This window comes from Astyanax mexicanus, chromosome 21 (genome assembly GCF_023375975.1).
Source record: "Astyanax mexicanus isolate ESR-SI-001 chromosome 21, AstMex3_surface, whole genome shotgun sequence".
NCBI lineage: Eukaryota > Metazoa > Chordata > Actinopteri > Characiformes > Acestrorhamphidae > Astyanax > Astyanax mexicanus.
Window position 1 is genome coordinate 16,226,034 of NC_064428.1, and position 16,416 is coordinate 16,242,449.

The 16,416-nt window shown below is 35.5% G+C and overlaps 1 protein-coding gene across 2 annotated transcripts in view; it reads right to left on the reverse strand.

Moving 5' to 3' along the window:
- Positions 1-2,087: 2,087 nt before the first annotated feature.
- The window catches only part of prkcba (protein kinase C, beta a), a 73,834-nt gene continuing 59,505 nt past the window's right edge, over positions 2,088-16,416 (reverse strand). Inside the window, exon 17 of one of the 2 annotated variants that reach the window (XM_022674908.2) lies at positions 2,088-3,681. In XM_022674908.2, the coding sequence (XP_022530629.2) occupies positions 3,529-3,681 (153 nt within the window). In that variant the 3' untranslated portion in view covers positions 2,088-3,528. Of the gene's footprint in view, positions 3,682-11,261; positions 14,649-16,416 lie in introns of those variants that run through there. The other variant, XM_022674907.2, reaches the window with a different exon arrangement.

A 16,416-nucleotide genomic window follows, 5' to 3' on the forward strand; every position in this document is an offset into this window, starting at 1 on the left:
AGAAACAGCTCCAAATATAGGTTCATGATTGGAAATATGTACTTTTTCATAAGAAAATGTATTTATTAACTTATTTATTTACCTATACAATTATTTATGTGTGTATTCATTTATTTATTTACATATATATATTCATTCATTTATTCATTTATATGTGCATTTATGTATTTACACATATGTCTTTTTTCATCCTCCATAGTTATCTGGGTTATATCTTGACCAGAATAAAGCTAGTCAACCAGATAAACTAGCTTGACAAGTTGGAACTGGTTTTAATATAATGTTAGAGAAAGTGATGTACTGCACTGGCATTATCTATGACATCCCTTTCGGTAAAAAACACATACCTGCCTAACAAGAATCCTGCCAAACCTGAAGTTCAGAGACACTTTAAACATACTTTAAAGAGGGTGAAAGTTCACAAAAAGGGTCTAAATTCTAAAGAATTCAATTCTAACTGATATAAATACTTATCAAAACCTCGTATGTCATTTTACACAATTAAAAAGTGATCAAGGAGCAAGTCAAAGTGAATGTCAAACTATACTATAGGTGTATTATGTACTAAATTTGTATTACTAAAAAACTTAATTTTTTGCCTTAATCTGAAATATTCTACAATCATATCAGTTTAAACTCCACTCAGGTGGCAAAGTATGGCACTTTATAGGCAAGTTATTAAAAATGAGCGGGAGAGGTGGAAAGTGGAAATTAAACAATTTTACTGGTTTAAATGTGATTAAAATTGTGCTTTAATCATCACATTTTCTTAGCTGTTATCTTTCTTTAAAAATGTATTTAAAATCAATGTTACTAAATTTTAATTGCTTTCAGGATTATGCCACTTTTTAGGTTCCTTTTTAAAATTTAAATTATGAATTCCAAGTTTTCTGCCAATATTTTTTTATGTCATTTTTAGCTTGACCAATCACCAATTCAGTCCTGTCCACTTGCCCAGGGGGATGGTTCTCACCATGCTTTTAATTGTACAGATGTACAGTGGTGTTTGAAAGTTTGTGAATCCTTTAGAATTATTTTTTCCATATTTCTACATAAATTTGATCTAAAACATGATCATATTTTAGCCTAAAATCCTATCGTTCTTCTCCGCCCACTCCTCCATCGGACTAAAGCAGTGTTATACCAGATCACTGGAGCCCTTTTTTTTCTTCACAAAAATGGCTCACATGGCATTCACTCGTACCAGAGACCACAACTTGACATTTTAAAATGAATGAAAAATGATGGAAGGAGACCTTTAAATAAAACAGGCTCCGCCCACTCAGACCTGATGGACTCTAGTTTCACCTTCAAACTAACTGCTAATCCTAGAGGTTTATAAAGTTTTGTCACTCACAGATATGTAATATTGGATAATTTTCCTCAATTAATAAATGACTTAGTATAATATTGTTGTTTTATTTGTTTAACTGGGTTCTCTTTATCTACTTTAAGGACTTTTGGATGTTTTATTTCATATTTAATTAGAAATATAGAAAATTCTAAAAGGTTCACAAACTTTCAAGCACCACTGTACAAGACATTGGCTTATCACGGGGCCTTACAATTACAATAGTATCGATCAAAATGCTCAAATTTGTTCAAATCTACAGTTTTGTCTACTTGTGCTCTTGCCTTTGGAGTCTTCTGTTAAAAACACATTATGGTGTCAAATTTCTTCATAGCATAGCTTCATCATATTTGCTGAGGTGATGCTTATAATTAATTTTTTCACGTTTCACAATTTTACAATTACCATTGTTCAAACATAAAGAAATGTCCTACGATCCTATGAGCCTAAATCATGATGTGTTGTCTTCAGTCTTTAAACAATAGCAATGTAGTAGCTGCGTGCTATTTCTAAGACTGTACTGTTCTGCTTATTAAAACGTAATATGAAAATATCAGCTCAATTCTGAGATAAACCCCAAAGTTCAGGGCTGGGCAAACTAAAACATCAGTAGAATATTAGCTTCTGGTATTGCTAAATGGTATTAGACCGACACTGGCACACATTTAAGAGTATTGCACTTGCTGTAGCTTCCAGTTCTTATTTTAAACATACATATTCAAGATTAGCTTTGAGGTCAGTTTTGCCACCTTTTTTCATTATTGCAGACAAAATTCATGTATGTTTGCATTGCAATTTCAACAATAAACTTACTTTAGGAGTGCTATTCCAGTCATGAATTTTCCTCAGCAGAACTAGGCTAGAATGCTAGACTACTATGCTAGTTCAGCTAATGTTACTGTATCTGTACAGCTTGCACAATATCTTTTAGCTGGAAAACAACCAGTTTTCAAGGTCACTCATATATTCAGTGATTCTGAATCCCTTATTGACTTTAATTTAGCTTAAAAATGAACTTAAACCTGTTGTTTGTCTGCTTTTTCTGCTGGCTCTGCCCCAAACTCCCTGCTCTGAGAGCTGCCGAGGGGTGGACTTACAATAATTTAGTCATTGTTTGGTATACATTATTTGGTAATTTGGCCTTGTCACTTATTTAGCTAAACAGTGAAATGCAAACTGTTGGCAAATATTTTCAGCTGCCAAATATGTTTGGTTGCCAAATATTTGGTGAATCCCAATTTAAGATCTACAGGGGTTGGACAATGAACCTGAATCACCTGTCATTTTAGTGTGGGAGATTTCATGGCTAAATTGGAGCAGCCTGGTGGCCAATCTTCATTAATTGCACATTGCACCAGTAAGAGCAGAGTGTGAAGGTTCGATTAGCAGGGTTTGAGCACAGTTTTGCTCAAAATATTGCAATGCACACAACATTATGGGAGACATACCAGAGTTCAAAAGAGGACAAATTGTTGGTGCACGTCTTGCTGGAGCATCTGTGACCAAGACAGCAAGTCTTTGTGACGTATCAAGAGCCACGGTATCCAGGGTAATGTCAGCATACCACCAAGAAGGACCAACCACATCCAACAGGATTAACTGTGGATGCTGTAAGAGGAAGCTGTCTGAAAGGGATGTTTCACGGCAGAATTCAGTGTGCACCTCAACTCTCCTGTTTCCACCAGAACTGTCCGTCACCACAATAAATTATTGTGGTCTGAAAGCAGCTGTTTCAGTTTCATTGTTCAACCCCTGTAAATGTTGTATGTATGGAACCTGAACTCTATGAACACCACATTATTATTACACTTTATTATGTTACTATTAGATGCAGGAAGGGATTGACTGAGTGGCACAAAAGAAAAAAAATAAAAGAGATAGAGGTAGGATAATTCTCATGGAGATGACAAGACAAGACGTTCTCATGGAGACTATGAACACAGTCATTTATCACTGTTCTCTCCCCTCCGTCCAATCCAGCAGACTCTTAGATTTTGGGCCAAGTATGGAGAGAGAGAGGACAATCGATATGCACTAAAGTAGAAAACTAAACAAAAACAAACCAACCAACCAAACAAAACAAACATAAAAACATCCAAAAAACAAAGACTGCCTCTCGTTTCTGTAAAGATGAGCCTTAATACTGCAGTAAAAGGGGAACCAATCAAAGGCTGGGCTTAAACCTGAATGACGAACTCTGGGTTAGTGTAGGAGAAGCCTTGGAACTCGTTCTGGTCCAAATTCATAATGAAGAGTTTATCTGTTGGAGTGAGCTCCACCGCCATCTTGGTAAACTCCTTATCGAAGTTCCCAGTGTCACGTCGATTTTTCTACAAGACAGATTTTGAGGAAAGAAGAAGAAGAAGAGAGAGTTACATCATCACATGGTAATTTAACTGATTTACATTTTACATGTCAAGCACTGTTTTTAATGGATGTGCACTATTAATCTAATATTCTCACATATTAGCCAGGCTAAAACCTTGTCACCTTTGATATCATTTATTTTTTATTTAAACTGGTACTTTATTTTTTTTTTTACATTAACTTCCACTGAAAGCTAAAAAAAAGTTCTTTCTACTTCCTGTACCATTACCATTTTGGAGATACTGTGTTTCTATTGGTACTTTGGTGTATGCAATCAAAAAAAACAATCGGCGCACGCACACACACACACACACACACACACACACACACACACACACACACACACACACACACACACACACACACACACACACACACACACACACACACACACACACACACACACACACACACACATTTCGGCACATCGTCTCATTTAATTTTTTATTTACCTTTTTTTCCTACATTATAAATGAACACTAAAATCATCCAGACTACGAATGAACACAGAAGGAATCATGTAGTAAATTAAAAGTGTTAAACAAACTAAAATACTCTGTGGAACATTTAGGTACTATTATTTAAAGAACTGTTAACGTGTGGTTTCTGCACAATTTTTCAGTTTAACTTACCTTAAAGTATTTTTTCTTTATTTAGCTGACTAGTTCTTGCCATAATATGAACAAGAACATTACTCAAATATTCACTATTCACTGTATACCTGTAACTCTACCTCTTCACAACTTTACAACTTTTTACTGAGGAAATTCAGCCAAGATGTTTGAAGCTGTCATCTAAGCAAGAGGTGCTACTTTGAAGAATCTAAAATATGAAATATATTCTTGTTCGTTTAACACTTTTTTTGTTTAATAATTGAATGTGTTCACATGTTCTTATTAATAGTTCAGGTAACTTTAGTATTAATCTACAATGCAGAACATTTTAAAATAATGAACTGCTTACAGATTTACTTAACGAAGTTGAAATTTGAACTGGATTCAAATACAACACTGTGAAGAACATTTCATTTTAAACAAACCAATATCACATGAAATAATTCTCATAACAGGTTGATTTTGGGAATGTATTTCATCATTGTTTTGATTGGAAAATTAACAAACTTTCATGTTTTTTTTTTCTCAAAACATTTAGTATATACTTCTTCATATTTACTATCACATTGACTATAATGAGTAAAAATGTGTTTATTTTACGGTTACTTTTGGAGTAACGAGCGACACCTCATCTAAAAATTAATAAATAACTAAAGACTGTATTTCTGAACATTAAACAGGTAATTTCTACTATGTTTCAGTTGTGGCTGTGTTCTGGTAGCCATTTTTGGATTACAGATCATCTCTTTATGGGTGAATGTAGAGTAGGATTGTGTGCAATAATTCTTAAAACAAAATTAGGCAGGTGCTAAAGCACATTTAGACAAGCAGCTTAATTTTAGAATAAGGTTCTGTGGAGTTCTGTGAGTTATTTGGAGGGCGGTTATTTATGCACAGAGGAAAAAGAACACAGCACAACACAAACTCTTGCTCCTCACAGTAAAATGTGGTGGTGGTTCATCATGCTGTGGGGCTGTGTGTTCAGTGCAGGTACTGGAGTCTTGTTAAAGTTGAGGGTCACATGGATTCCAGTCAATATCAGCAGATTCTTGAAAACAATGTTTAAAAATCAGTGAGAAAGTTGAAGTTAAAGCTCCGGGGCTGGATACTTCAACAAGACAATGACCCTAAACACTAAATACTGCTCACAATCTACTAAAGCATTCATGCAGAGGAACAAGTAAACCATTCTGGAATTATCTCAGATCATATCAGTCCACAGACCTGAATATTATTCAAAACATCAAGATGTTTTGTAAAGAAGAATGATCTAAAATACCTTTAACCAGAAGCCCGACTCTTATTTGAAGCTATAGGTAGAGTTTAGAGTCTGTTATTTCTGTAAAAGAAGGATCTACTAAATATTGATGTTATTTTTCGTTGGGGTGCTCACATTTATTCACCTGTCTAATTTAGTTTAAATAATTATTGCACACTTTCTATAAATCCTATAAACTTCATTTCACTTCTTAAATATCACTATGTTCATCTGCTATATGATATATTTAACTGAAATTGCTGATCTGAACAGCCAATGATTTATAAAGGAAAATCATAAAACAAAATGATCAGGGGTGCCCAAACCTTTTTATACCACTGTTTTATTGTCAACATAACCCTGTTTGTTTTTGCAGTTCTGAATGTTGCCGGTTGTGTTTAATTGGCCAGGAGTTGGAAGAAAGATAAAGTTTACAGGAACAATATAATAATTAAAATTTAGGTAATATTTATTGAGCTACACATACAGTACAGAAGTGATGTGCATGAGTAACACTGCCTAGCAGACTAAGTCTCAGTATAGCAGTATGTGGATGAGCATTGTCCTGCTGGAGTAGCACAGCAGAGTGTGAGTTCAGTAATAGTAGAGCAAACAGGTTGCAGGACCTCATTATCCTGTCAAAGTGCCTGTAATTAAGACCAACGTTAATCTGGCATCGTATGAACCTGCAACCCATCCACACCATGTCATCAAGTCCTCTGGAGGCATTATGGCTCATGCCACGTTTGTGGACACAGACGCTTTTCCGTGGCCAGTTGCCAATTTTTTCCCCTATTAGTAATGTGTGGGTGCTATTTGATGTTCCTAAATATGTTCCAAATATGTCAAGAGAAACATGGTCCATGTTACACACTGCATCTGTATGTGTAGCTCAATAAATTATGCCTGTATTAATCTAAACTTTAAAGTTGTTCTTGGTAAGAGCATTGCACATCAACACTTCTGCATAATAAGATGTTGCATTTCTGGGACAGTACTGTACAGTGACTCACAAAAGTATTCATACCCCTTTAAACTTTTAGCAAATTTTGTCACCTTACAACCAAAAACTTTCAATGTATTTTATTGAAATTTTACGTGATAGACAAACACAAAGTATTACATAATTGTAAAGTGGAACGAAAATTATGTTTTTAAATTTTGTTAATCAAATAAAAATCTGAAAAAGTACTATTCTCTAAAACCCCTAAATAAAATCCAGTGCAATCAACTGCCTTCAACTGTCACATGTAAAAGTTAATTAGTTAAAAGTGTGTGCAGCTGTGTGTAATTTAGTCTCAGTATAAATACAGATGTTCTGTGAAGGTCTCAGTGGTTTCTTAGAGAACACTAGTGAACAAACAGTATCATGAAAAACCAAGGAACTCACCAGACAGGTCAGAGACAAAGTTGTGAAGAAGTCTAAAGCAGGGTTAGATTATAAAAACATCTCCAAAGCTTTGAGCATTCCAAGGTGCACTGTTCAATCCATCATCCAAGCATAGAAAAAGTATTCTACACCTGCAAACCTACCAAGGCCATGCTGGAAGAAAACCCTTGCAGGCTGTAAAAGACTTGAGACTGGGAAGGAGATTCACCTTCCAGCAAGACAATGACCCGAAACATTACAGCCAGAGCTACAGCAAAATAGTTTAGATCAGAGAATATTCACGTGTTAGAAAGTTCTGACCTAAATCCCATTGAGCTTCTGTGGCAAAACATGAAAATTGCTGTTCACAGAGGCTCTCCATCCAACCTGGCTGAGATTGAGCTGTTTTATAAAGAATAATCTAGAAGCACAAAGCTGGTAGAGACAAACCCAAAAAAACTTCCAGCTGTAATTGTAGTGAAAGGTTGCTCTTTCAAGTACTGATATAGAGGGGTCGAATACTTTTGCACATCACACATTTTTTATTACAATTTTGAAAACCATGTTTACTTTTCATTCCACTTCACAATTTGACACTACTTTGTGTTGATCTATCACTTAAAGGTGCAGTCCATATTATTTTGTTTCTAAACTAAAAGCAGAAGCATTTCTGAATGTAGAAGGGATAAAATATTGTGTTTAATGGTACAAGTGTGCTTGAACCACCATCCCTGCTAAGCCTAATATATTTACGCGTTGCTTTTTGCAGGAGTTCTTCTGGCCACGTCACGCATCTTTACGTACTTACGTCACACGTACAGCCTCTAAAAGAGGATCCGGCTCAGTTTTACTGAACGTTAGCGGCTGGTGGAGCAATGGAGACTCCAGAAGTGTGTAGTTAAAGTGAAGTTTCTGACTGAGCACTCTCTCTTTCTCTCTCTCTCTCTCTCTCAGACTGAACATAAACTGGAATCGGATTCATCCGCTCTGAAAGGGACCGCATCACACCTGCCTAGTTTAAAATGATTCTTCCGCATGGTCAGTGCAATTACCCATTCTCACCAGAGAGGGCACTAAATCACCAAATCCCAAAACTTACAAACATCAGCTTTAAAATGTCAATAAAATACATTTAGGTTTGTGGTTGTGAGGTGACAAAATGTGAAAAAGTACAAGGGGTATTTATACGCTTGAAAGCGTAATTATTGGAGTTATCGTCCAATAAACATTGCCTGCTCACACCCATGGATTCACATGCACACTCACACATTTCATCACAGCAGCTAAACCATAGTCAGCATTAGCTTTGACAGAAATACACAGTGCTGGAGACAATGCTTCAGTGTCTGACGGAATGATGAGAAGATCAAACAGAGAAGAGAAAGGAGCTCTGATGCAGAAAAGTGTGAAAAGACTTGTGAAGTCCATATATCTGAACGATGTTCGCGACAGAACGCAGAGAGTTGATGGACTAACGAACACTAGAGCAGCAGGACAAGACAGTCGGAAGAAGAGGAAGCACAGTATGAGTCACAAAGAACAAACACTGCAACCAACTACTCTGATGTTTTCATCACAAGCGTGTGGAAGAAGAGTTTAGACAGCACCACAGAGCAGGGCAGATTCCTCACGCAGATACAAAGTAGATACAAAGACGAACAGCCAGACAGATCATGTTCTAGAAAAGCACAAACACCAAGAACAGCAAGACACCACATGTTCATTCCTACCTTCAGCTAGAGGCCCAGAAGAGTTTTCCCGCCCTCAACCCCACAACAGGATTGAGTGGCCTTGGGAAGGAGAGTCACTTGAGGGCCTGGTCCCTGCGATCCTCTACAATATCTGCTGCATCATGATGTTCTCACAAAACCCACCACTAAATTACAATAGGTTTTTCTTATAGACGAAAGCTCTTGTACATTTTTTTCAGGAGGTTACTTCATAAAGCTTTTATAAAGATTTCTCAAGTAGCCTAAAGAAGCCCAATGTCAAGTCTGTGCAAAAATGAAAAGGGAAATTACACTCATTCACTAAAAAACATAACGCACCAAAAGGAGTTGTTGGAAATAAAAGGAAATAAACGTTATACTTCAGAAAGTAGGAGACAGACCAAAGAAATGATGAAATCCTGCATAAACATTCCTTGCTGTGTGTGGGTGAGCACTGTCCTGCTGAAAATAATGCCAGTTTTGAAGTAAGGCAATTAGGGGTGTAATGATCCAAAAAATTCACGGTTCGGTTCACACCTCAGTGTAAACCCCACTGTTCTGTATTTTTGGTTCGTTTGGTGGAAAAAATAAAGAGGATGGGCATTCTGATTCTGTATAGCCACACCTGTATTAACTTCATAATAACAATGAATCTTCATTATAGCTAGGGCTGCAACTAATGACTATTTTTGTAGTCGACTAATCTGCCGATTATTTGTTCGATTAGTCAACATTATTTTTTTCTTCCATTTTTCATTTCAAAAGTTTGGACACACCTTTCCATTCAATGCTTTTTCTTTATTTTCATGACTATTTACATTGTAGATTCTCACTGAAGACATCAAAATTATGAATGAACACATGTTTGGGGTGAAGAAGGCAAAGTGGCAACAAGTGCTAATAAACACCTCTGGGAACTCCTTCCTTCAAGACTATTAGAAAACCATCATTTCAGGTGACCACCTCTTGAAGCTCATTGAGAGAATGATGCCAAGAGTGTGCAAAACAGTAATCAGAGCAAAGGGTGGCTGTTTTGAAGAAACTAGAATATAAATCATGTTTTTAGTTATTTCACCTTTTTTGTTAAATATTAAACTCCACACGTGTTCATTCATAGTTTTGATGTCTTCAGTGAGAATCTATGGTGTAAAAAGTCATGAAAATAAAAAAAAAAAACGTATTGAATGAGAAGGTGTGTCCAAACTTTTGGCCTGTACTGTATATATGTGAATAAAGACTAAAATGTGATATTAAAGAGAAGCTGCTCTGTGCCCAGTTGCAAAAAACACCTTAAGTTTTTCCCTTATAAACCTTAAGGAATGTTTTTTTATTATTTAAGTGAATCATTTGAATAAAATCTCTCAGCTAAATAAAACTCAGAGCAAGTTTCAGAGCAAGTGTTGGTAATTTCAACATTTTGTTTCTAGATTTAATGACTTAAAATCCCCTAACTCACTCAGATATAGATTTGCATGCATAAACAATGTTTCTCCTACTTTATGTTTAGTTTATTCCCATTTCTGAAGAGAATTGTGGCACTCCTGCCTGATGAATTAGTAAATATAGGCAAAATAGCTCATCAATCTCCAAAACTCATCAATTTTCTCAGTTTCTTGGGAGTTTAAGTGTGGTTTTGGGTCCCTTAAATGATAGGGAATACACAGGTAAGGGACTTGATCTCTTTAGAAACACTTATTATTAGGGATTATGAAATTGAACACTTCAGGGAAATTTAAGGGGTTATAAAGATTTCTCTTAAGAAAGCCCTTAGAAAACATTTAGGGCATTTTTCTGTAACACTTTTCTTTAAGAGATTTTTAAGGGCAATCTTAAGGGAAATTTTAAATTAAGGTGTTTTATGTAACCAATGTTTAGCTGTACTTTTAGGATCAGTATTTAGTTAGAAAAAATACTTAAAATTTTGTGAACTTTGGTCATTATACACTGGTTACTATTCTAAAATATGTTTTTTTTTGGGGAGGTTGTCTGGATGGTTGTTGGATGGTTGGTAGTTTTAAGTAATCACTGTCATAAGGGAAACTATGCATACAATCTTAAAAAACTTTTTTTTTTTTTTTTTACATATTTTAATAAAAAAAGGTTACTATGTAAGAATCCGGAGCTTTTTTAGTATAACAGGATAAAAATGATAAAAAAAGTGTTTTTTTAATTGGAAGCAGGGGTGTGAGAAAAAATGTAGAAATGTTGCCAGATAATTACCACTTTTCTGTAAAGATTCACTGAAATGAAATATTTGCAGGAATATAAAACGTGTTTCACAGGGTGTCAGGATGGAGTGTGAGCCTGTTGCTGCTTAACATTAGATGAAGTAATTGGCTGCCATTCAGTTATTTTTAAATATTCGGTCAGAGACCAATCAAATATTTTTGTTGCCAAATATTAACTTAATCCTTGTTAATTACATTAATTATTTTCTAACACCCCTACTGCCATTAAAGTACCATTTATAACAGTGAATGTATGCATTTTTTTTTAGTATAAAAATGCAAAGTAGAAGCATTTATACTTCATTACTATGTAATATAAACCCGTGTGTATCCATGTGAGAAACAAACAAGACGTGAAAGGCGTATTAATATATTTCAAATATATAATTGAAATTTCCTTATGTAGAAACAGTCTGTCCACAGTTAACCAAGTTAATATCATCCAAATACTGGAGGGAAGTCTGGTTAAAAACAAAAATAGCACACCACAGATTTGGCAGAAGAATCACAAAAAGATATGTTGTCTTTTTCATGGTTTCAGTAATAATACCACTTCTGGAATGGAGAGAAGTTTTAAAGTCTCTAGTGAGGATGTATTTCCAGTACAGTTTTCTCAGATGCAGCGCAGACGAGAGTTCATGCATGATGTCTAATATTCACACCACGGTGCATGACGAAAGGGACTCCATTAAACATCGTGAGCGAACCCTAACCGGTGGTCTCGGGGGTCTTGGATTTGGCACACTGGTGTGTAGCAGTAGTAAAGTCTGGGATCCACAGTCACACACTGATAATGTCTCTCCAAAGAAGGACAGGGAACAGGCTGACCTAGTGAACAACCTGATCAATAACATTAAATGAATCATCAACGCTGCATGGCGGTTGTGTGGGAGAGTGCGTGTGTGTGTGTGTGTGTGTGCGTGTGTGTGCGTGTGAGGGTGTTGATATACAGTATCACACGTTTGAGAAACATTTGGAGAAACATTTGAGGATATTTATAAGTATTTCCCCCCAGAAAATAGTAGACAATAAAGAATAGTTAAATTACAGCATTCATTAATTAAATGTACTAAAAATGATTAAAAATAATGCCCATTTCATGTAGTTGAGGCTTCGTATCACAGGTTTGTAATGGTGGTGTTTTCTTAAAACTGTAACAGTTTGTAACAGAATGGTTTGGTGTGAGCCTACCTAAGTCAGGATTGTTCACGGTGGTGGTGAATGGATTCAGTTTAATTCCTTTAAAATTGCTCTCGTATCACAAATGATTACATAGTTATTTAAGCAATAATACACGAGAGGGACTGCTATAACGTGTGCCTTAGATCAGCACAGCAGTGCCAATATTACACGTTATAGCACAAAACCTCAAGTGTATTATTGTGATCATACCACAGTTCCATTATCACTGTTTATTGAAAGATTTGAAAGAGTTAAAGATGAGGAGAAAATATGATCTGTTTGGTTATAAACACTTATAAACACCAGTTAAAATAGTTCCATAATAGCTCTGTTTGGCTTGTAAGTGCTGCTAGGTTGCTAGGTTACCTGTATATGGCGGAGTAATACACTGAGAGCTTCGATTACAGTGCATTACTGGCTTATAATGGTACTCATAGAACGCCTCTCAGGGTCATAACTAACTGTGATATAATAAATATTAACCAGTGACAGTATTTTCTAGTAGTTTTGAGAGAATGTTTTGACCTAAATTTTTTAACTTTTTTTAATCAATTCATAATTAAAAATTATAAAGGTTGATTTTTTGCTTACTGTTAAATACAGATGCGAATACAGATACAAATACGGCCAAATCTTTAAAGAAAATGCAATAATACAGCAGATTTGCCAAGCTTTTACATGAAAATTACACACACTGGCTTGCTAAAAGTCATGGGTAGCAGTATATTAATTATTTGATCAGACCCTACATGTATCTTTAGCTTCCATGGGACATGAAAAAAGCCATGAGATACGATACTAGTGTCTGACTTATGGCAAATGGTATGTTAATATATAAAACTAACAAAACATGGGTTGTTATATTGTTAGTTTTTGAGAGTAAATATAATGGGAATAACTTTTTTAATAAGCACAATACTTTGTTCCCACCACAACTAGAAAGAAACCAGAATACGAAAGATTCTCTACTAAAATACAGACATTTACAGACACCTACACAAGTTCTATGTGTAACGTAATATTTTTGATGATAGAACTGTGGAAAATCTGAAGAAATAAAAGTCCATTCACGACCACTGTGAATAATCCCTAATAATATTCTTATATAAGGCAAATAAATCTGGCAATGGGGTAAGAACATTTATTTTAGTAAGATTTCCTATAATTCTTTTAAAGTCTCAAAACGAGTGAAGCAAAAATCAAGCAAAATTAGCAAATTAAGCAAAAATTATTAAATCAAAGCAAAAAATATTCTATTTTTTTGGCTTAGAATCAAGAACATGAATCAGAATGATTTGATTGGTGAATTGTGCTTATTTAGAGTTCAAATTACTTAAGATAAGGTGAAAATTCATAGTAAGACTGATTAAGATCATTCTGTTTAATATTGTTCTGAAATTAAGATCATTTTATTTGCTAAGATTTAGTAAGACATTAGCCTAAAAGCTAACCTACAATCTAAGAATTCCTCAAGCACTGATACACATCTGCTCCAGCAGACCTTCAGAACTGATCCATTTCTGTGGGTAGGAAAGTTTCTGGTGTTGGTTTCTCTTCTGCTAACAGTAAGAGCAGACATGTACAGGTCTGGGTGGAAGTTTTAAACTTTAAAGCTCTTATAACAACAGAAGCAGGTCCTTTTTTTGAAAAGTGTTGGAGATTATAAGCTATATACCCCTAAAATATGTTTTAATACAAAGCAAACGAAGATGGGCCCCCATTGTGTCATTAGGGAAAATAATAAGGTAGATATTCTGTGTTATAAAAATGGAGCTGATCTTTTTTTTTTTAACAAAATTGTTGTTTTTGACTGTAAGTAAGTAGCAATATTGGTTATTATGACATTTTTGGCGGGGTCAACAGTGTGTAAATCATTAATCATTAAAATTAATGCTGTGATTTCTTATCCAATGCAAATGCAGATTTGATTAAGTCAATTTGATTAAACGTTCAGATGTCCTGTGTGTAATTACTCCACAAATTGCTCCGCATGTAAAACTAAATCAATATGAATAGGGCTTAAGCAAGCGTTACACCAAACCACTCTGAATCACTTCAGTTTATGTTTATATCTTTTAAATCTTGAGAAACTTATAAAATTCCCCTTTCAAAATGTTGAGTCTGGAACTAAATAATGAATAATAAAAGCCACATAGTTCTCTTAATCTGTTGCGTCCACTAAAAACCGAATGGCCGATGTGTGTGTGAGCATGTTTAAAATATATCGTTTTATTTGTAATGCATAACCAACATTAAAAAACAAAGGCATGGGCAAATGTAAGAACATACTAGGTCCACTGATAAAAATCTGATTTAGGTTCACTCTGAACTTTCTGTCGTGCTCGGCTCATTGTGCCTCAGTCTTTTCGAAAAGCTCCAATCTGATTGGTCCCCGTGACAAGCGCCGTTACCGGCTACTTGAACTCCTGAGCTGCGTATTCTGGGTTAACATAAGAGAAACCCTGGAACTCTTCCTGGTCCAGGTTAAGAATCACTTCCTGGTCTGGAGGGGTCAGGACTGGAGGATGACGGGTGAAAAAGCGGTCAAAGTTCTCTGCATCCCGACCGCACTGTGGAGAGGACGAGAGAAGAGAGGAGTGGGATGGGAAGATGGAGGTTAAAATAATAGGCAGCAAACAAAAAAATATTAAACAAAAGTGTGAAAAACATGACAAACATAAGAGAAACCTGCAGAGCAAACATGGAAAAACCAACAGAAACCAACAGGGATTAAAACATCAAGATCCAAATTTTACAACATTCTCCAGATGCGAATCACAGAATTGGACTCGATTAGCAAAAAGAGTCAAATGTTCATATAATCTTCTAATGTTTTAATCCCACAGATCCTCAAGTAATCACATATCATTCAACTGAAAACTGAATATGTGAGGCAACAAATGTTGAGGAAACATTTGTTTCACAAGATGTGAAAGGTGCTCTAATGCTGCATTCCATCTAAAATCAGATGTTGGATTTACCAATTAGGCAATTTTTCCAATCAGAATTTATCTGTGGAATTGTTTCCATTGTGTTCAGATGTGTAAAATGCTGTAAATGTGTTACCAACTGGTATTGCTAACAATGCTAACAATAGTAGTTAAAATAGAACTCCAGTGTTAAATTGATTTTTGGTGTAGTAAACATGATAAAAAGTACTTAACTTTTTAAAATAGCCCCCCTCCGCTCTCCCACAGCTTTCCAAGATACAGTATTTTTGTTCTTTTTGCCCAGCCCTCTGTACAATGGCCGCTTTTTGCCCCTGATAAATCACTTTTTACACCCTTATCCAGGCTCAAAGTAGCTTTGCACCCACTGTTTACATCCCATAACGCTAGCTTTAGCTCCAGGAGCCACCATCACTTTACCGATAATGACAGACTCTGCTCTTACTGGTGCAATGTGCAATTAATGAAGATTGTCCACCAGGTTGCTCCAATTTAGCCATAAAACCTCCCACACTAAAATGACAGGTGTTCAGTTTCATTTTCCAACCCCTGTATATTAAGACTGAATAACGGTGGAAAAAGCAAAATATGCCCCAATACGTCATAAAGAGTGCTGGGCAAAAAGCACAAAATAACTGGAGCTCAGAAAGCTGTGGGAGAACGGATATGAGCTCTTCATCAAAGGTAAGTATCATGTTTTACTACACCAAAAAGTCAATTTTACATCAGAGTTCTCCTTTAATATCTGCATGTTTAACTGAAACTCGGGTTTAATGTCATTCTCAGCTCCAACATCCGAGGTAAAGTGGAATGCAGCATAAATTGTAGGTCTGGTCCAAACAGACCAGGTTTATAAAGGATTTGAATTTTACACGTGGTGTTTCCAAACAATTTATATTCATGACTACATTCACACAGCAGGTGACCGAGACCTTCACTAAAAAATAGAAATAGACAACAGCAATGAGGGAGGTTTTCTCCAGTGGTATAATAAGGTAACATTTCATAAGTATTTGGTTTTAGTTTACAGTTTAAAGAAACCAAACATGAAACCCAAAGAAGAATGCGTATTCTTCTTGATAGCTGTTGTAACATTATGGTGGCGAAAATGAAGCTGAAACTTCACATCCAGCATCGTTCTTTTAGGAGTCTAAACTATTCTGATGAATAGCAGATATAGATCACATTGAAAAAAAGTGAAAAAAGCAAAAAGAGATTATGACAGAATATGATAAGATTTGGGTCAAACTTTAACCTGTTGTGTGAACACAGCTGTAGTATTTCATTGTCTTGAGTCTTTCCACAAAGCAGGTGCCAATTGCATCCACATCGTTTGATGTGATGCAATAAGCATTAAAAAATGTGAAAGAGGTGTGTTTCTCTAACTTAA